The sequence below is a fragment of the Trichoplax adhaerens genome, genomic scaffold, assembly GCF_000150275.1.
Source record: "Trichoplax adhaerens TRIADscaffold_3 genomic scaffold, whole genome shotgun sequence".
Lineage (NCBI taxonomy): Eukaryota > Metazoa > Placozoa > Uniplacotomia > Trichoplacea > Trichoplacidae > Trichoplax > Trichoplax adhaerens.
The window spans coordinates 3,909,612-3,931,799 of record NW_002060945.1 but is presented as its reverse complement, the minus strand read 5'-3'; the positions used below and the strand labels follow the sequence as shown (position 1 = coordinate 3,931,799).

Here is a 22,188-nt window from a genome sequence, read left to right as displayed (position 1 = left end):
TCAGACACGTCAAAAGATAGATTATGATCGCAACCTAGGAATGGCGAAGGTGGTAAATCAATTACTGATTACAGCAATCATAGTAAGTCTATTTAAATAAAAGAACGATATTCTATTTTCAAAAAGGTCGTTAAAAATTCTACTTTGAATATCAGTTTTAAATATTAAGAGTACAATTTTGTTATGGTATATGCCGTTTTTTTTAACTCTAAAGCTAACAAAAAAACTCAGTTTTTTTGATAAATCATTCTAAACTTAACTACTAAATAGGAACGGATTATTGTTCTTCACTTAGTTGATACGAACTGAAATCCTACATTTTCAATATATGAAATTGTGTAGACAAGAGTTTTATCTCGATTCAGTTGCTCTAGTTGCAAAGATACTATAACGTAAGAGAAAATATCTAACATTTAATTAAACTTCAGGGAATTGATAACTCATAACCCTACCAGACTACGAATCCCGATGGACGCTAGTATATATCTGAAATCTATCATCTGGCTAAATTTCAATCCATTGAGCTCCATCAATAATGCTGTAATCTGAGATAATTGTTTAATAGAACTTTAACACATAGATATTGCGTGAAATAAAATTTAGTAGTAAATATAGATAATAATTATCATGTAAGAAAGCATTACGGTATCAGAGTATCATCCTTTTAATTCTAAATTTGTGAAGAATACCGTGCACAAAAAAACAGTATCATAAAGAAAACTATAATTTATCTATTTAAACCCCAAAATTCGTTACGTGAAGCACATTTTAGAATAATTGTTAAGACTGCAGCCAATTTTCATCTATTTTATCATCCCCGTGTAAAGTCCAAGATAATTGCCTTAAAATTGCAAACTATCGGAAGATCAAATTTTAAACGTAAACGTTTTATAAAGAGGTGTAGGTCGGTACTAATCTAAAATAGATTATTAAACGAAATAAAATCATAGCTAGCATTAGCGTGAGTAACTAATAAATAAATTTATCACCAATTAACGTCATGTTATTTTACTGAGCATGACGTATTAAAAGATAATTAAATAGATTCATCATCACTTTTTAAACTATATTTCTACCTTCGTCATAGATCGTCATATATTTCCAGCTGTTAAGGCAGACGCTCGGTATGTACATTATTACTTCTAGTATTTATTATGATACATATCTAAAGGAACTACTCTTCTTATAAAATCTTTGATAGTGATAACTAGTAAACTAAAACTTATTAATATTGTAAAGGCCTAAATTCATCGTAAATCATATTTCATCTAAATTTTATTGTAACTTAGATCATTAGTTTTATACATTCCATTCTACGATAAAAGACTTCAATAATAAAAAACTTACACCCACTAATCTAAGCAGATTTACCTATCGTGAAGGGAAGCATATCGCTAAAAGTTCATCCATCCTATTTAAAATAATTTTATTAGCGTATTAATAACAGAAGTAAATGATTGGCTGTTCTTACTTATTAATCTGAAATAGTGAGTAAATTTTCGTCTGTTAAAATCTTCAGATATAGCAGGCACTAGTCTATCTGATTAAGGTCATATCGGTTAAGTTTAAAAAAATTTTCGTTACTAATATTCAGCACTCTTTATACCATGGCGGGTGAGGATAATTTAAGTTAAAATTTGATTAAAATCCCTGCAATACAGCATAAAATATTGTTTTTTATTTCAATTTTAGCTGGTCAAGAATGTGATTCAAATCCATGCCCAAATAATGCTACATGTATTAATGGTATAGGAGCTTATTCTTGTAGATGTTCTCAGGGCTATTTTGGATCACACTGCTCATTAGGTAGATTTTCTTTCATATCAAAAACCATCATAATCTGGGATAGATAAAACTTATATAGTTACTAACGATTCGATTTGCCACAACATACAAAAAGTTACAGATATCTGCTTTAACATTGTAGGCCTAGTGAATAATGGAGATGTTCGATTAGTTGATGGACGCAATTCGACTAATGGAAACGTACAAGTATACTACAATGGTAGATGGGGAGGAATTTGCGGCTATGACTGGAATTTTCAAAGCGCAAGGGTCGTTTGTCGTCAATTAGGATTCGATTTAGCCGTCAAAATATATTGTTGTTCTAACTTTACCACAACAGAGATTACTCCACTTTGGTTAAAAAATATTGGATGTCGAGGCAATGAATGCTCACTTTCTCGCTGTTCCAATTTAAACTGGGGAAGTATCGGAAATTGCGACAGCTATTCTAACAATTATGCTGGAGTTCAATGCGCTGGTGAGTGCATTGAATTCTAAATCGGCAAATTAATTCTATATAATTTCATTTTATTTTTCAAAACAAAATAATATATGATTGGCTCTCGATATATTCACAAACCGATTCTTTTGCAACACCTAGTTGATAGCTGCTCATCTATCCCTTGTATCAATGGCTTATGCATCAGTAGACTCAATTCTGGATATACTTGTGAATGCAATTCTGGATGGAAAGGACATCAGTGTGAAACTAGAGAAGGTGCGATAAGGAACATTCGTTAAAACAAAATTAATGCATTACAACATGTGCTATAGTTGCATCTTTTCATATTGCTTCTAAAACTAAAATGATCAATTCTGTAATCTAATCTATTTAATCATGCTATCTATGATTAACTCACTAAAGTTTGATCAGCACACTTAATTTACATCATGATGCCTTCATAAATGCTAATGATATATAAAAGTGTTTAACTTTGCTATCTCTCTACAATATACGAGTATATTTTATCTAAAATGAATAGCGATTTGATATTCTATTACATTTAAGAAGTTCAGTTTCAATATTCATAAAAGTATAGTATGATGATGCCAAGATGAGTCATGAGCAAGTAAGACCATCTGAAATGTGTACCACTATCAGCGGTTACAAATAAAAATTTGTTTATATGAAGTGCAAGTAAACTAAGCTAACGTACCCATTACAGTAGTTCTGATACCTTATACTATACTAACAAATGTAATCAATGAATCAAATATGCAGGTTCAGATGACAAACCTGATGAAACGAAACTACCATGCTATCGATGCGACAGAAATGCTGTATGCCATATCAACAGTAATAATGTTTCCTATTCATGCACTTGCAAGCCAGGATACATCGGAAATGGACTCTCATGTAAAGGTAGTTATGAATATTTGTCAGTAATCGTTTCAATTTAAGCAATTCTTTATTTTTCTATCTTAACTTTAAACCATTGTCAGTTTGATCGATAACAAGCAGTTGTTGCTGCAAAGAAGGATAATTTTCTAGTAGAACTATTAATAGATTACCGTAAAAATTTGATCCGTATCTAGAGTTAAGACTTTATCCCTATGGACCGCAGTATGGCGATATTTCTGTTGGTAGAGTAGATGACCGACAATATCGTATTTACTTGCGATCACCGATTCAATTTACCAATGCATTTTACAGGAAAGTTTACGTAAGTGTTTCTTCAGTTATTTGTAAAATTTTCGAGTAGAAACTATCAAATAGTTGACTTTAGCTGAATTTAAAGGCTATTATGATGAAATTACACCATTAGGTCTCCATGAACGGATTTATCTCCTTTGTTAAGAGGTACAGCGGCAGGCCAAATCGACCATTCACCTCGGAGAAATATCCACCTCTTATAGCGCCATTCTATGCAGATGCTGATGCTCGTCAATCTAGTACTGCTAGAATATATATTAATCAATATTCATCTCTTAGTCCTTCTAGTTTGACCACAGCCATATTACGAAATGCAACCAATGATGTCAGTGCTTTTCAAAACTACGTTAATAACAATCCAAATACATCTAATCTCTATGGGCTATTTAATCGCACCGTCTCTAATTTCCATGCATCATTAGTTACAATCATTACTTGGCACAAAGTTATCCCTTTCCCTTCTAAAACTACTGCTAAATATGACGTCACTAATACGTTTCAATTAGTTTTGATTTCTAATGGTGTCAATTTATTCGCTTCCTTTATTTACGATGATAAAGGCATGAACTGGTGGCAACGTTTTGGTCATATTCGCCCACGAGCTGGTTTCGCTAGCCAAGTGGCATCAGTTACAAAATATGCTTATGAACTACCAAATTCCAACACGAAAGAACTGTTAAAAATTGACAGTATCGTGGGTAACTATGGTAAGAAAGGACGATGGATGTTTCGCGTAGATGATCCAGCAAGCGACCGAATTAACTATGCTGATCGATGTCAAAATTGGTACGCTAATGAAGCAGATCCAATAATTTATCTTAGAGCGTTAAGGAATCGACATTGCCCTTGCTCTAGCATGCAGGCTATTCGTGATAGGCGATTCCGATTTAATTTTGATACATTTTGCGCAAGATCAACTTTTCCAACAAGAGCAAGTAACGGCGAACGTATCTATCAACAATGTTGTTATTCAACACGACAAAATTCTTTAGGTTCACTATTAACTACTTATCCATACGGAAGTTCATTCATTTTCCGAGATCATGTATTGCAAAATGCTAACAAAATTGCGTACAGAGACTGCTGCGTCCAATCAAGTATGTGTAATCTCTACGCCATTAAGAGGCCAATTAATCGTTGTTCAGGATATCGACCACCGAGAAGAGCCTGGTTCTGGGGAGATCCACATATTAGAACATTAGATGGTAATCAATATACCTTTAATGGGCTTGGAGAATACGTTTTATTGCAAACTGATGATCGCTCTTTTATCCTGCAAGGACGCACTATGCAAGCTTTAAACAACGGTAACGTCTCAGCACCTGCTACGGTATTATCTGGATTCGCTACTATTTCAGCTGGTGCTGATACTGTGCAATTTACTCTTAATTCAACGCTTAATGGAATCAATATTTTAGTTAATAGAACTAGATCCTTCAGCATGCATAGTATGTCAAATAATGAGACGCGTGAATTTAATAATGTTGATTTAGCAAAGACATCGACGATATCTGTTGCAGCCATCTTTTCGTCTGGAATATCTCTAGAGGTAACATTGTTGACACAAATGCTGACGATTGCCTTCAATGCACCGGATGAAATTAAAGGTAAGACTTCAGGGCTATTAGGCACATGGAATGACAATACTATTGATGATTTTAAACGACCAGATGGGTCTTTCCTGGATATTAAATCGAATAGTTCGCAGATATTCTATGACTTTGGCCAGTTGTGGATGATTAACGCTAGTGACTCTTTATTTACTTATCCAAGTGGGAAAACTGCTAAAAATTATAGAAACTTAAGCTTTATACCTGTGTTAGTTGATAATATCACAGAGTTATTTACGGATAAGATGGATTTCTATGATCTATCGGTTATGCGGTGCAAAAATAATAGTGACTGTCTATTTGATGCTGGCCTAACTATGAATCTTGAAGCTGCTGTTAGGAGTAAAGATACATCGGAAATCTATAAAGAAACAAGCCAACTATTAGAGAACTTTCCACCTGATATTTCTGGATTGACAACGTTTAATGTTACGTATGGGCAAATATTTCATACTCGATTTAACGTAACTGATAAGAATCAAGATGATATACTTACAGTTCAAATTATCGATGCTCCTGACAACTCTTACTTCGATACAGTTGCTTATACATTCACATGGAATGTTTCGAATTACCAAAATATTTCATTCAAGTTCGTAGCTACAGACTCAAAAGGTGCAAGAAGTGAATTTACACCACAAATTATCCTATGCTACTGCCCAAATAACGGAACTTGCGATTATACAGTAGAGACGGCACGTATTAATAACATCGACGTCGTCGAGTGTGTATGTGATTCAGCATGGACTGGGGATAATTGTACACAAGATTATGATGCTTGCTCTGATCAACCTTGCTTTGACAATGTTACTTGTATAGATAATATTGTCCCATTATCTGGCTATCAATGTGGTGATTGCCCTTCAGGATATACTGGCGATGGTTTAAAGTGTCATGACTACGATGAATGTGAATATGGTACACATCAATGTAATCAAACATGTATAAATGAAGAAGGAACTTATACTTGTGAATGTCAATCTGGATACATGTTAGAGAGCGACAATAGAGGATGTCTGGATATTGATGAATGTGCTATAGGATCTCATAATTGCAGTGATGATGCTATCTGTATTAATCAACCAGGTTCATATGATTGCATTTGTAAGTCTGGCTACCTAGGTGACGGAAGAAATTGTACTGAAATCAACGAATGTAAAATAAATAACGGCCAATGTAATCAAATATGCCAGAATACTCCAGGCAGTTATAAATGCTCGTGTTATCCAGGCTATGAAATCAGCAGTCATTACCACACTTGTGTTGATATAAATGAATGCTTGCGGCCACAAGCTAATCAATGCGATCAAAAATGTGTTAATACGCAAGGTTCCTATCGTTGTCAATGTGGCCAAGGTTTTAAATTGAGCGATGACGGTCTTACATGCACCCCGCTTAGTCAGTGCGCTAGTGTCAATAACTGTACACATACTTGCACCATGATAAACGGATTGCAATCGTGTTCATGTAGATCTGGTTTTAAATTAAGCCAAGATGGTCGAACATGTCGAGATATTAACGAATGTACAGCAGATAACTTGTGCAATATAAATGCAAACTGCATTAACATAGATGGATCTTATCAATGTATCTGTAAAACCGGTTATCAAGGATACGGCATAACATGCAATGACGTTAACGAATGTACGAGTACATCCACTCAACATAAACACAATTGCTCAGCTCACGCTAATTGCTATAATACTAAAGGATCATATGGTTGTCAATGTAAAGCAGGATATAAAGGTGATGGTCTGACATGCCAAGATATTGACGAATGTTCATTGAATAAGCATAGTTGTTCAGCACAAGCTACATGTACTAATAATGATGGATCGTATACTTGCAAGTGTAAAACAGGCTACACTGGCAGCGGTTTTAATTGCTTCGATATTGATGAATGCAACTCCAATCTATTTCATTGCGCAATCGACGGGGCATGTATCAATAACAATGGATCTTATCAATGCAAATGTCAAACTGGATTTTCTGGTGATGGAACAACTTCCTGCACAGACATTAACGAATGCTTAAATAATCAAAACAAATGCGATACTAATGCAGATTGCCAAAATACACGTGGATCATATACCTGTCGTTGTCGATCGGGTTATTATGGAAATGGAAATAAATGCACAAAAAGCACATACTGCAGTCAAAATCGCAGCTGTGGCAAAAAAGCAACGTGCGCATCCACTGACACTGGTTACTACTGTATTTGCAGGTTAGGTTACTATAGCAGCAATGATCAGTTGGCAGTAGATCAATACAAATCTGATTCACATTGTCAACCTGGTCAAGTCTTTCTGGGAACATTCAAGATTATTGATCAATTTAAACCAGGACTTGCGATTCTTAATAGTAACGAGCATCTAACGTTATCGGCATTAGTTATAAAAGCACTAGAAGACAAATTTAACTCACTTAGCATGACAAAAATGAGCTTTAAGCGTGTTACAATTACAAGCTTTACCTCAGGAAATACCAATACTCGAATTGTTGTCGAATTTTCAGTCGTATTCGATCATAATGGAAAAAATATTGACTTAGGCCAGTTAACCAAATCGATCTCCGGTAGTAATACAACAATTGATAGAAAAGAGATTGAAGAAGTAAATATTCGAGATTACAATGAATGTGCAAGTCGTGATGATAACTTGTGCGCCTCAAATCAGACATGTGTTAATTTGCATGGCTCATACTCGTGTAAATGTCTAGCAGGCTACACAGGTTCAAATTGTATCGATATTAACGAATGTATCACTAAAGTACCCTGCGGTGGTAATGCAACATGCACTAATACTAAAGGATCCTATAGTTGTTACTGTCCAGTAGGTTATCACGGCGATCCTTATAAAGGATGCTACTTTGCATGCACCAATGATTATTGCCTTAACGGAGGTACATGCATACAAGAATTGAGCGCTCGTCAATGCATTTGTGTTGAAGGATTTATAGGTGATATATGTGCCAAGAAAACAAGTAAAGTAGCCTTAACTGCTATTGTAAGTGCATCGATAGGATCGGTCGGAGCAGTCGTTCTCATTATCATAATTCTTGTGTGCTGTTTTGGCCGCCGTCGTAGAAAAAAAGATCGAGCTGATAGCCAACTTCTTGAATAATAACTTTTTCTTGGCAATAATAATAATAATGCAATATCCGTTTTTTCTATTACCTTCATGATGCCAAACAAGTTCAAACGATCTTAAAGCTAGTTTTCAAAGTAAATGTAAATTTTAAGCTATTCTATACCTATCTATCCTTCAAGAAAGAGTAGGATCTTTCCACGTCATTATATACTAATCAATTTACTATCAATTGATTTACAATCGTAGTTTGAGAGCATACGTATACTTAATTTTCTTATGTATTTCTGAAGAGTTACTTTTACTATGCTTTTACTGATAAAACAAATGTCATACATAATTCTAAAATAGTAATTGAGCATAGATGTATTTTCTCATAGTTAATTCATTACCAAGCATAGCGGACAAAACATTAAAGGTTAACATCCCAACATAAAGCAACCATTCATTAATGTGTAAAGCTGAAATTCAACATTTTAGTAGAGGATTTTTGTATTTTGAGAAACAAAGAAATAAGCATTAGTTTGTTTTGATATTTCTGTAACATTAACATGTATTATTTTATTATTATATGAATAAATCGGTCAAGAAATGCATTACCCTTTTAATATCTTCATTAGCGTCCCCTATTTATCTCCGTATTTAACACTGATTTATGTGTAAACTGCTGAAGCTATCCACAATTGTGGATTCCACATTCATTGCATTACTGAGGACCTATGCGGCATGTACACTGTCCAGTCTGCGCGCAGCACAGTGGAGTAAATTAATGCTTCAGCTCATCGAGTTGTTGCAAAGCAGTATTATCCACTTCGTACTGTACTGGTGAACTAGTGTAGAAAATGTTTACAGCTTCTGATATACCTTGCGTTTGCAATGGAAAAAAATAGACACTTTACTCAACCAGTATTTACTCACTTTCAGCTTTAATGTAGTACTAACACCGAAAGGTGCTGGACATTAGTAGAAGAGTACAGTAGTGATATCTTCAGTAGAATGATTTCGATTGTAGAAGATGATGTTCTCTTTGAGATAAAAATGTTCTGTTTGATGACTCAAGTGTGATTGTACATTAATTGAAGTTGTCCTAAATGTAGATTTAGCCAAATGTATTTAAGAACTGCAGAGATGAGCTCAAGCGGAGAGAAGAGACTTTGCTTCGCTTTGAGCTCGGAATACTTTAGACTAAATTCTTGTAGTAATCAATTAATTATTGCTCTGCTATTCTTGCAAAAGCCTTTTCGAAAATACCTCGAACAAATTACCCTTTGACTAAGACAGTTGATTATGACACTTTTATTGCAGTAGAAGGTGTGTAATGCGGTACAGTACTTATACTGTAAGCATGTTTTAATTGCGTACAGTACAGTACAGTACTGTACTGTACACAGTATACAGTACAGTACTGTACTAATCTGTTTACGATACAGTGTACAGTACTTCGCTCTAGAAGTGTACAGTACTGTACTGTAATCTCTGCCAGACACTGACGGACGAGACACCAGACGAGCTGTTAGATGAAGATAAAGTTTTCAATGTACTGTACACTCAGTGTTCAGCGTACAGTACCAGTACCTATCAGAAGTCCTGCACAACCTGCAGCCTTTCAATAACGGCTCCTGCTGAAACTCTTATTATGCTTTAGATGGAAGTCAATTTTATTTCAGATCACAACTAAATTCAGCAAAGTTTGCTATTCTTCTCCCCATACAACTGAGAAAACATTGACAGCATTTACAACATCATTCTTTACATTACTGAGAACGTCCTGACAAAATAGACGGTACTGCAATGACTTTACCAGATTTATCCGTCTTGAAAAAGCTAGCGGAAGCTCGTCTCATCTCCTTGCTCGAAACGGTATTAATCTTAGTGAATCAGTCTCAAGTTGGGTCTTTTGTCAAGTGTTGGATATTTTACGAATTTAATGAGCATTTCATATCATTTTATTACTGATATTACAGTACATTGATATCTTAAGCATAGTATTAAAAGAGGATACATTGTAGGCATCGAATCAATTGCAAGGATATAAGCAGATTACATTGGAATGATTTCAATTCTATTTTTATGATAATCTGGTTGTTGACAGGGTACAACAGTACTTTAATTAAATTTGAAGTTAAATAGATCTAATTTGCATGAGTGATTAGGAATCCGGAGATAAAGATGTCATCATAGATAGTAGAATTATCCGCTTATTTGATTTCGTAGCGAATTTCCAAACGTTAAAGGTAAGGATAGCTTAGCCTGGCTTAATACATTACAATATCGACACAAACTCGATAGCTTCTAAACTTGCAAGCTAGTTTACACTAGTTTTGTTATTATACTACTTAATATCGATTAGATGCTATTCTGCTGATGTTACCACGCTGTACTTTCATGTGCGTATTTCCCTCTTAGTATATCCATTTGTGCTTTTTACATCACTGCTCACCCACAACCTATACAAGTGCATAAAATTTTGTTATACTGTAATATCTATCGGAAGTATAGATAGTCACGTACGCTTATGAATAGTTGTTTCACCATTAAAAATACTTGTCATGATCATCCCGCTTTAAAGTTACTAGATTATCTTACAAAATTGTTTTTGATATTACGCATTGACGTATCAGCGCCATGGTGTTAACAAAGTCTACCGGCTAGAACCATCCATGATTAATATCGTCACGGAAAAGTAAGTTTATTTACATTTATTTGTTTATCATTATGATACTGTAGTTAAAAGAGTCCAATTTAAAAATTTGCTAAGCACTAGCAGTTATTGTATCTACTACGATATAATAAGAAAATAAATCGTGGGTAATAGTAGTGTATAGGATTAACATACCGCATTAATCGCTGCCATCTAGATTGTCAATTTATGCTCAGGAATTAGTAATAATTGCTACGCAGTCAAATATTGCAATGACACTTGCATCTAGTATGATTTTACTGATGGATTTTTAATATAAATTTTATATAACATACTGTTAATGACTTATAAATAAATAATATCATATTAACGATTTCCTCTTAATTTACAGCCTTATATACGTTACTCGTCCAAACATTACAAACCTCAAGATGATCTCAGGTATATTGCTACTCATAATTCAAGATTCTCCTCAACATATCTTTAGCCGATAACAACCGGTGCCTTGACGATATTTATTCTGAAATATTAAGAAAGAATCAGCTGCGACAAGAGAAATGGCACTAGGAAATCATATAAAATCATTTTTACTCCATGCAAGGTATCAAATTAAAACTTTGAATAGCTAGCTAACCGTACAGCTAAATGCTGTGCCGATCCAGCGGGGATTGATTCAATCGCATACCTTAATATCTGAATCACCGCAGGCTTTTTTTAGGCAAAGTTTATTGTGTACTATCAATCATGTGTTTACACAAAACCTGATGCAATATTCATTTATCAGTAGAGAAAATAATTAAATGCATCGTTTAACTGTATGAAATTAATCATAACTTTATGTTTGCCATAGTTCTATGCTTGTGAAGTTTACCTAGAACAGGAAGGAATTTATGGAGGTAAATTATCTTCAAATCTATTTGGATTGTACCCATCTACCTATTAACCAACGTCATTAGGAGTCAAACTATCACACTGATTGCTACGTTATAGATGTTACAATTGAAGTATTAGACTTGGAATTAATACCTATGGATAAAGATTTATTGTCATTCGAAGTACCAGCTATATTCCCAAGCTACTTTGCTGTAAGATTACAGTACAGTAAACAATTCTTGATTTGACCATCATGAATTTACAGTATGCTAGAGATAAGGTTATCGACCTTTGTAATATAATTGCAATCGTACATTACATTGACCCTCTAATTTTTATAGCATCGTGACCGATCCTGGATTAAAAGTATAGCCCAATCTTTGGTTAGCTCGCAATCGTTGTTTGGAGAATTTAATCGAGTTTACACAATCGGAGACTATTCCAAGGTAACAAATAATTTTTACAGTTAAATGGTAAATCGAGACGAGCGCTTTTATCATGAAAGTACTGTGACGACTTACCGTAATGTGCACACTCTGACGAAATTTATTACAGAAAATATGGAACTTAGCTGAAGTCCTAGCCAAAAACGTAGATTCAGATCCTAACGTAATGGCAGATGTATCTGCTACGAAACTTGATACTCTTATTATGATAGATCGAGGCAAGTACAGAATAGACGTACGAGTAGAAAACAGGCAATGATCAAATTATTTAGGGCATTCGTACACAACTGATTGTATTTAACTTTACTTTGCCCATTAGACGTGGATTATATTTCACCTCTATTAACTCAAGTTACGTATCAAGGAATCATCGACGATACATTTGGTATCGAAAACGGTCAGTTTGGTTACACTGTTGAAATTCTCAGTTATTGTACTGATAATATATGTAGTGGCTAATTGATACTGATATTTTGTTACGGCATTTGATCGATCTACTCTATAGGTTACCTTGTCTTAGGTCCGTCCAGTAACGTAGGAAAGGGTAGTATAAAAATGCTATTAAATTCCAGCGACCAGGTACATCCACATACTTTAATTAAAGCGTTGCAATCCTAACTCGTACTATCTTAGTAGATACATTACTATAATCATTATGTGTGTCTTCTTCAGATTTTTGCTAACATTAGGGATAGTCATATTACTACAGTCTTCGGAATTATCCGAGAGCGAGCGAAAGAAATTCAATCAGGATACGATGTTTGTATACAATCAAATACGTATAGTAATGTTGATAATTATTCTACAATCTTTATTTCTTTCATCACAATAGAAACGCCATGATTACAAAAGTGTAAGTGGATTAAAAGATTTCGTACGAAACGAATTTAAGGATTTGCAAAGTCAACATAAATCTTTAACTGGACGTAAGCATCACTTAGTGATTTCCTATGAAAGCGGCCACTGAATTTATTTTTGTAATTAATTCATTACATTACTACAAAAAACCCACCAGATTTATCATTGTGTGAAAATTTAATGACTACAAAGACGAAAGAAAATTTGGAATACTTACTAACGCAAGAAAGTTGTACGTAGCATGATCGACCCACTAGAGTTACTTTAAATTACCACTGATTTATAGTCGATATTTTGAGTATATTTTGAACAGTAGTGTTCATGGCAACTCTGATTGATATGACAGATATGCTAGCTGGAACGAATGAAAAAGAGTGCCTTGATTTTATTGAAACTTGTATCATAGATAAGGTTTCTGATATTTTCAACAGAAATTAGATATTCGTTTAATGACGAATTTTATTGCTGATTGGTTTACTGTAACAGAAATAATCCAGTGTAATGTGATACAGAAAATTAAATATTATAACTTTTCTATAGGATATTACCTCCGCTTTAAGACTTATGTGCCTCTATTCCGTCACTCATGATGGTAAATTTATCCTTCATGCAATATTATAACAATAGAAAGTTTCACAATGCCTGCCTAATATACTCTAGGTCTACCATCAGCTCAATATCATTCACTATGGCTACAGTTTTTACAGGTAGAAATCGTTATATTACTACTGCATTAATTGTTATATTAAAAATAGAAAGTTAAATGTAGTATCTCCGTCAGCGAAGCGACAAGATGTCAACTGGTACTGTTCGTAAACAAACATTACAGATGATCCATTATTAATGTCCATATTTCCCCGCTGTAGAGTCACGGTTACGACAAGCTAGTTTCTACCCAGTATGTATTAAAAAAATCTGGCTTATTTACGGAACAAACAACCGTAAGTTTAATCTTAAAGATCGCTTTAAGATGTTGCCTTCGCTTCTCATATTTGACTTTTATTCAATCTAAACTTTGTATGTACATAATTACATGAAAATTAACAGAAAAAAAATAAATTCAAAGCCATTTGCAAGAAACTGGGCTTAGTAAGTCTGAATAAAACTTGGCCTTTCTTTGCGTAAACTTGTAATTACGTATATAGAATTATAGATTATATAATGTCTATAATAGAAATCTTGCTTTTACTAGATTCCTAAAACACCGACGGAAGTTGATTTATCTAAGCCCAAAAGCATGGCATACATTCACGGCGGTCAATATGCCCCGATGAGTTGTAAATTAATTGAGCATGTAAGAATACTATATAGATTTATTATCGCTTTGGTTAAGGTTAAACGATCTTAATGTCCTGGGAAGACCTAGATATAGATATCTGATCGTACCATAATTAATTATTATAGGTGCTCACATTCCCAAATTCATTCAGAGATGATGATGATATTGGCAAAATTCTAAATTGTGACTGTTCTTGCATTATCAACGCATCTACCATCAGTATGTAACATGTCGATATTTTTTAACTTCACCTGTATTAGCCGTCAATGATGATGCATAACTTTAGGTATCTTATATTCAGTAATTTACTAATCGATTTATATAGGCGCAAATCGACAAACTCCCATTGTTATGGTATATTTCATTGGGGGTTGTACATACTCCGAAATAGCTGCTCTACGTTTTCTCGGAAAACAGCTTAGTAAGTGAAAATGCACGATAAAAATAGCATCATTCAATCAATCCAATTTTTAACAGTCAGAGCGTTTGATTAGTACAAAAAAGTAATGCTATATCATGTAATTCCTGAAATTCTTTAGATACTGAATTTTTGATCGCCACAACATCAGTCACTAACAGTGAAAGGTTATTGAAAGATGTAATCAACAGTGCATGAAAGGAAATTGACGTGGAAAGAGATTTAAATAAGTCTACGCCTAAATTTTAATTCTGCCCACATGCAGTAAATTATGTGTACCGGAAACATTTTATCTTTTGCGTAGCTGGGACTGCATACACTGTAACATCTATAACGACAACTGAAATTTCTACCCTAGCTATTGATTTACCTTAAAAAGTTATTTATGCACTGTTTTTGCTACAATATATATACTGGTGAACTATTCTCAGCGGGTCGAAGGAATGATAATCCTATCAACTATAGTATGAAAGCTAAAAAGGCTAAGTTGACCTTGTTCTATATGCAGGCATGCGTATGAAGTTAAGCGTCATGACAATGTAGACCGCAGTAGCAATGTCTGCTATCTATGATTACAAGATTTAAATATAACTTGAATTAACGATAATCAAATAACCTGAGCAGTTGAAGCAATGATCCCGTTTGAAATTCTTTACTAAAAGATTTTTCCATTGTCTATATCCAGAGACTGTTTATGTATGTAAGATTTAAATATAAGTTGAATATATTCTATATTCTATATAATCAAATGCTCTGAACAGTTTAGGCGATGATCCCAATTGAAATTTTTTAGCAGTCGAAATTCATTCATGAAAGTATGTTTACTAAAAGATTTTCATCCTTGCTTACATCCAGAAACTATTATGCATATACGACTATATATATATGTTATATATACATATAAGCTATGGCCTATTAGACCTAGTAGATCTATTCTGTGCTACAATGTGAAATAATAAATCATTAATTGATGTAATCGTAAAACAAATAAATTAGACACCGTGAAATAGTTAAAGACATGCCTTGCACCCTCTGTGCGTATGACAGAATACAGTAGCTTCCGCTCCGCAACAAATACAAGTATTAAATAAACTCGTTTTAATCTGTAAAATTTTAAGAATTGTATATATAAATTGTACGTTCTCATGTAATAAGTTAGACAGTTGTAGACTGAAGGCAGGTAGTCCTTGGTAAGTTTAGTAGTTAACCATTGAGACTTCATAACGTCCAAGGTACGTGCTATTTCATGTTTTCTCCAGTGATAATGGATCTTACACGCTTTTGCAATATACCGTATTTATTCCTAATAACTTACAGTGCTTTAAACGTACGATGGCATGCTTTACATACTATATTTCCATACAAGTCGAAAAAGTATCATATTGTGATGTAATTATTTATGGGTTTGATGAATTCAATTAATAATGAATTACATGATCACAAACATTGAACTCTACACCGTTATGTGCATCGTTTTGATCTATACTTTACTAAGGCAATAGTTTAAGTATAGATATATTCACTTAAGGAGCGTATATTGTAAAGACATGATTCTTGCTGTAGAGCATATGTGTACTCTACCACCGATAACGTAATATCGCGTCTTATTTATCGATTTATGCCTTATAACAATTATTTAATCCTGTAGAGTTTTATTAGTGATACAATTCACATATTTCATATTTACATGCCCATATTATTATACTGAGCACATGGAATAACTATACTGTACAGGATTGTTAAGTCGAATCTTAGATCACCATAAATGCGAAAAACAGATTACATATTAGGAACATATACGGTATGTCCGTGTATATTATATACAACACATTATGCCACAACCTAAGCCGTAGATTAAGCTATTGTAGATGTACCTGCACGCTATCTCTGTGTATTCGTATGTAAAACATCAGTCCAGTTATCGGTGCCTGCAGTTACGTGGCTCGTGCAATAAATTATTAGTCCAATAGAGTATCGACGGCATTGCGTTTTCTTGAGAACCATTAATATTACAGCTTTAGCTGCATCATCTTTCAATATTAGCAAGTAAATCAAATCAATCGATGTCTAAGCTGGTAGCTTCCTAAATGTAGAAGACTAGGAGTGATAATATCTTTAATTTTATCTATACCTTATGCTCAAATTGTTACGCATTCACACGCGAAAGATAAAACGTTAATTTAACACTATATTATTATGTATTAAGATTAGAGATACGAAAGACAGGATAGTTATTTTCATGCAATGCATTTCTAAAATACTTTTAAGTACCTCTTTTATCTACCAAAGAAGATTGAGCATGTGCGAGCGTTCCTTAAAAATCTTATCTATTTTAAAGCTATACAAGTATGATATCAATGCTTATAACTCCAATGTAACTGTCTAAGGTAAAGATAAGATTAGTGCATCCTTACCAAAAAAAACTAGTATCTTATTATTATAAAACTATACCAGTGCTAACGTCAGTAGTTCTTAAGCTGACTCAGGAGAGAATATCGATGAATGATATTTTAACCTGATATATATGATAATATAATATACGTCAGCCAGGTAAGTCTAAAAACTATAACTGCAATGGGTGTGTTATAGTGTGATCATAACTATAGATTACTTGAAAGAGCCAAATCAAAACTCAACTATCACTCATTATAATTTTCAAGTACGTATTTTATTTCATTCGGAATGCACATTTTTTATCATTTAAATAAATCTAATTCTATTTATTTCTCGAATTTATATACTACAATTTGTTAAAATACCAATTTACCAACTTTTAAAAATCAATTCTAAAGTTCTTAAGCCTGCTACAGAATTTAACATTAATTCTACTGAACCATAGCCTCTCACATATCGCGCCGTATACTTTTATTTTTTCTCCTAGATATGATTCCTTTATGAAGTAGATTTGTAATCACAATATTATCAAATCTTCTACACTGTAAACACATTATCTAGCTACTGTTTCTAAGAGTAGCTGTTAAAAATCTGTACGATAGAAATCTTCATGTCGTCTTTTAGGATACAGTAGCTAAGGGAAAAGTAATAACGTTGCTATACAATCCAGGTGCATCTAGTGCAACAATAGTCAAGTTTTGTATTAAAAGGGCAATACGTATATAATTAACTTTCTTATCAAGATTTAATTAGCCTTGAGGATGTATTTAATTCTTTGAATTTTCTTTTATGGCATTACATAATCTTGAATAGCTGAATTCGTTCTTAATCATGTAGTAAACATAACATCAATTTGGTATACATCCCTTGCATTTTTTAAACTATATAAATGGGGGATCATTCAGTTACTAGATTCTGTTTCATATAAAATTACGTGTGCATCACGATTGCATTTGTTAAAGTTTAGATAACACTAACAAATAAATTTTCTCCACACCGCAAATTGCTGTAACAAGTTATTAATAAAAGCTCATTTACAGTAGTACAGGTGCTATTAAAAATCATTTCATTGTATGAACTTTGAGAAATTATTATTTTACTTCATTATATTTAAAATTTATCTGTGCTTAGCATAAGAATTTACTGGAAATTACCGTTTACTGTTACCAGAATTACGCAATGTCCTATAAATGGGATTTATGATTAAAAATTTTTTAAATCTGATAAATATATTTATTTTATTTCCTGTAAGATTATAGGTGTTGAAGGTCTTGGTGACCAGGATTTTTTAAATTTTCCACTATGCTTTTAACAAAGGTTACTGCTTCCTGCTATATCATCAACTAGCTATATATGATCACTTGATGAGAATTTAATAAATGTTGCAGTGCTGCTACTTAAATTTGGAGTTTAGATTTCAATCGTTAACTAGCATACTAAATATGCTAGATTGGTGGTATACTGTACCCTTAATGGCCATATCATAAAAATATTATATTCTTATCGTGATCTCAAACTATATTACTACCGCAATAGGTTTGTGCCGTCATATGATTAATAATTAATACATCAATGTATTAAACTGTCAGACATCAAGACGTTTAATGTTATTTTTTAATGCCTCGATCATAAGTATAAAGATGCAATTTGAATGCTATTAATAGCCAACCCCATCACTTTCATGCAGATGTTTTCCCACGAAATTTTCCTACTGATCTTATAATGTATTGTCTGGAATAAAAGAGTATCATTAATTACAAACATGTGTACTGATAAGGTGGTAACAATACAATTTAAGCAATAATTGGGTAGGTATTAAACCTGGTAATGATATAGTATAATTCGAGAAGAATAATGTTACTATAAGCCTAAAGCAATAAACTCCAGGGTACATGTTACTCTGAATTAAGTTACTATTGTTGTTTTGTTATCAATCATCTTTTATTATTAAATTTTAAAAGCATTACGATTGCTCAATTCTGAGCAATTCTGGAGTTCAGTTCTTAGCAGCATCGTAGAAGATCATACTTGTTGTTTGATGTTATCATCTCTTCAACGGCAAACTATAAATCCGAACTGTAATGAACTTCTTTTTGATCACAGACATGATATCATATTAGATATTAATAGCCATAATCAATAATAATAAATAATTAGAGAATCCAATAATAATTGTATTGCTATTCATAGTTATCATTCTTAACCAAAATATTTCTGTAACATTGCTGCCGCATACGAGTATACTAACAATAAACAGGCTAAAAGAATAGTTAAAATCCAATTGAAAATTTACAGCAATAAAATTATACAATACCATACTATTAATCGCTACTATAAGTTTACGCGTCTTGCAGACTACTACGATATGAGTTACACGAAAGGTCATGATGATTATCAGAAAAAATTGGTTATCCAAGAATTTTGCAGCTAAATACAGATATCAGACTGTAATGTTTTATATAAACAAATCACTACTTTAATTTCACAATAGAAACGCCACAATTAATGAATTGCAGAATATGGTAGCTATAGAGCCATTTTGATTACGGGAAATGGTTTCGATTACAGATCAGCTACCGTATAAAATGTTATATACCTGTGCTGGAAGGTAGACTTCCGAACAACTTCGATTCCAAATTAGATCGTTTCGGAAAAGAATTTCGTTTTTGGGTAAAATAATTTTACTGGTTCCTATATAACGTTCGATGTTTAGTCTATTGCTGATTTATTTACGAGCATATCTCAAATTTAAAAAGTCACCAGAAAATCCATACAAATCTGAAGCTACCAACGAATAGCGTATCGCACTGATTGTAGCATGGCTAATACTATACAGTAGCGAATCCATAGATCGCTGTAATCTTGGAATCATCGATATTGTAACCAAGAACATACAATCTCTTCTCATCCAACTAAACTGTTAAATTCTAACTTCATTCAGGCCGCCAGCTCATTCTAATGCTAGGTTATGTAAACATCCATAAATCAGTCTAGTAAATATTTCGATAGCTTGTTATATACATTTATATAACATGATACGAAAACACACAATATGAATACTTATAGTCATCAGAAAGTATGCCATTAGCTAGCTGAAAGAAGCTTAATGCAACACGAAAGATAACCAAATCTTAAATCAACTGACTGATCTATAATAATGATTCAGTTTCAAGCTTTATAATTTTCAGCTCTCATTCTTTCATTTATTTTGCGGTATGAGAAACATGTATTTGTTTGTATACAAGTAACTTCTTGAAAAACAGTTTTCTCGATGTAGCAGCTAAACACTGAGTACACTCCGTAGAAGTGGGATCCAGGTTATAGTTTGTCATTTATTTTGTGATTACCCAGCCGCTATACTATGCTATATCGGCTTTGAACAACTCAATGTTCATCAACGTAACTATACGGTAATCAAGCGTTGAGACGTACCTATATAATCACTTCATACTTGCCTAAATAAGAGTAAGTAATGCAGCTATTAATTTATAAAGATCGAAAACTTAATAAATATCCACTAAGTGTAATTTCAAGGATGATAAAGACTTTTCCTTTTTCGATAATCTTAAATTGACTTCATTATGGCCTGTTATACCGGTAGTATCTACAACCGAAATCCGGGTAATACTTCATCTTTTTCCATCTCTTTTGTTTCATCATAATTATATCAAAATTGCCGTGGGCAATACTTGCTGATTGATTTACCTACACTTAATAGTAATTACGCTTATTGTTACTAGGAATAGTTGCGGTTATTTGATGTTGACTTTGACCGTTTTAATATATTGTATAATCCGACCGAAAATATCGATTTTCATTGCTTTCATCCTACTAATCACTTGAGCCTGCAGAATGATGACTAAAACTGGATGGATATGTAATTGTGAAATAGTGTATTAAATTTTTAGCTAACTGAATTTCAACGAATTTATAGTCTTCCAAGCATATGAATATACGAATACAGTTTTGTTTCTCGCATATTCTTTAATATGGAAATATAGATCACTTTTAGTAGAAATGCTAATCTATTGCATTGTGTATTTGTATGATATGATTTCCAAGTCCTTCATTAAGATTTTATTCATCCAAGAAAAACCAATCAAGGCTTTCCGAGTTCCGAGAATTTTGATATTAGTATCATTTACATGGACAATAAACAACGGTTCTATAGATACGACATATCCTCAGGCCACTTAAATTAAATCATTTAACGGCCTATAATTGCTATAAGTAGCATATAAGGCAAATTCAGTAATGTATCCGGTTAAAAATGCCTCGATCTTAAAATCTGAACCTATAAATTTTCTATTTTTGACCTCTAGCATACAATAATTAAATGACATCAATCGTTAATGCGTCAAGATAATCAATACGACCTTAAGGCAAAAATAAGAAATCATTCATTAGATCAGATTGACTCAGCAAACATAATGTTAATGTTATGAATTCTTGAATCTCTAGCTCATGTTTCATTTTTTATGCTATTAATCTATTCAGTGAGTATTCTGGATTTATATAAATTTATAATTGCAGCCAGTAACAAAATATTTTGTTAATTTATAGCTATTTTGGATTACGCAAGTGATGATAGCGCAACAATCGTAATCTATCACAAAATTAAAGGATTAAATTATTACCATAACCAATGCTTATACTATACAGCATTTGAAGCCGTGTTCAGCTGTTCATTCCAAATCTCAGTCATGATATCTCGTAATTCAGGCTGTACGTGGACAGGAAGAATGTAATGACAAGCTATAAAAGAAAATTGATTGTTACAGTCTATTTTAGTAATATGTCCAAGTGATTCAATGATACAAATATCGTAAATAATATAAAAATAAAGTCTAACAATTGACTAGATGAGTAAGCCAAATCAAAATAGCATTAAATACAATATAAAGGGCCAATAGATCGGATAGAAGTAATGATGTTATGAAATCATCATTTCATCTAACAACAAACAACCATAGAATAATTGCTGATTTTTCAATCTAATCCTTCTTGTTATATTGTCAAGAAAGCAGTATGTCCTAATGCAACGATTAAGAACCCTTGATACTCACAATAGTATACAATCATATAAAGAATTCTAAGTTATTAATACTCGAATAGGAAAATTAATCATTTACAGTATTTAGATT

The 22,188-nt window shown here is 33.0% G+C and overlaps 2 protein-coding genes across 2 annotated transcripts; both read left to right on the top strand.

The window, feature by feature from the left end:
• Positions 1 to 40: 40 nt before the first annotated feature.
• TRIADDRAFT_54443 (uncharacterized protein) lies at positions 41 to 8,171 on the top strand (the record flags this gene model as incomplete). The annotated part of the gene is made up of 8 exons (XM_002110931.1): positions 41 to 82; positions 1,088 to 1,124; positions 1,693 to 1,806; positions 1,928 to 2,263; positions 2,387 to 2,503; positions 3,008 to 3,148; positions 3,322 to 3,449; positions 3,552 to 8,171. 8 exons carry the CDS (start codon positions 41 to 43, stop codon positions 8,169 to 8,171), a joined length of 5,535 nt encoding a protein of 1,844 aa, XP_002110967.1.
• Positions 8,172 to 9,926: 1,755 nt separating this feature from the next.
• TRIADDRAFT_54442 (uncharacterized protein) lies at positions 9,927 to 15,707 on the top strand (the record flags this gene model as incomplete). Its single annotated transcript, XM_002110930.1, has 21 exons — positions 9,927 to 9,995; positions 10,289 to 10,369; positions 10,757 to 10,818; positions 11,168 to 11,217; positions 11,310 to 11,377; positions 11,627 to 11,672; positions 11,767 to 11,861; positions 11,991 to 12,095; positions 12,205 to 12,330; positions 12,768 to 12,854; positions 12,928 to 13,021; positions 13,300 to 13,364; positions 13,494 to 13,545; positions 13,614 to 13,660; positions 13,709 to 13,756; positions 13,820 to 13,894; positions 14,146 to 14,247; positions 14,358 to 14,451; positions 14,558 to 14,653; positions 14,772 to 14,817; positions 15,647 to 15,707. 21 exons carry the CDS (start codon positions 9,927 to 9,929, stop codon positions 15,705 to 15,707), a joined length of 1,569 nt encoding a protein of 522 aa, XP_002110966.1.
• Between the last annotated feature and the right edge of the window lie 6,481 nt (positions 15,708 to 22,188).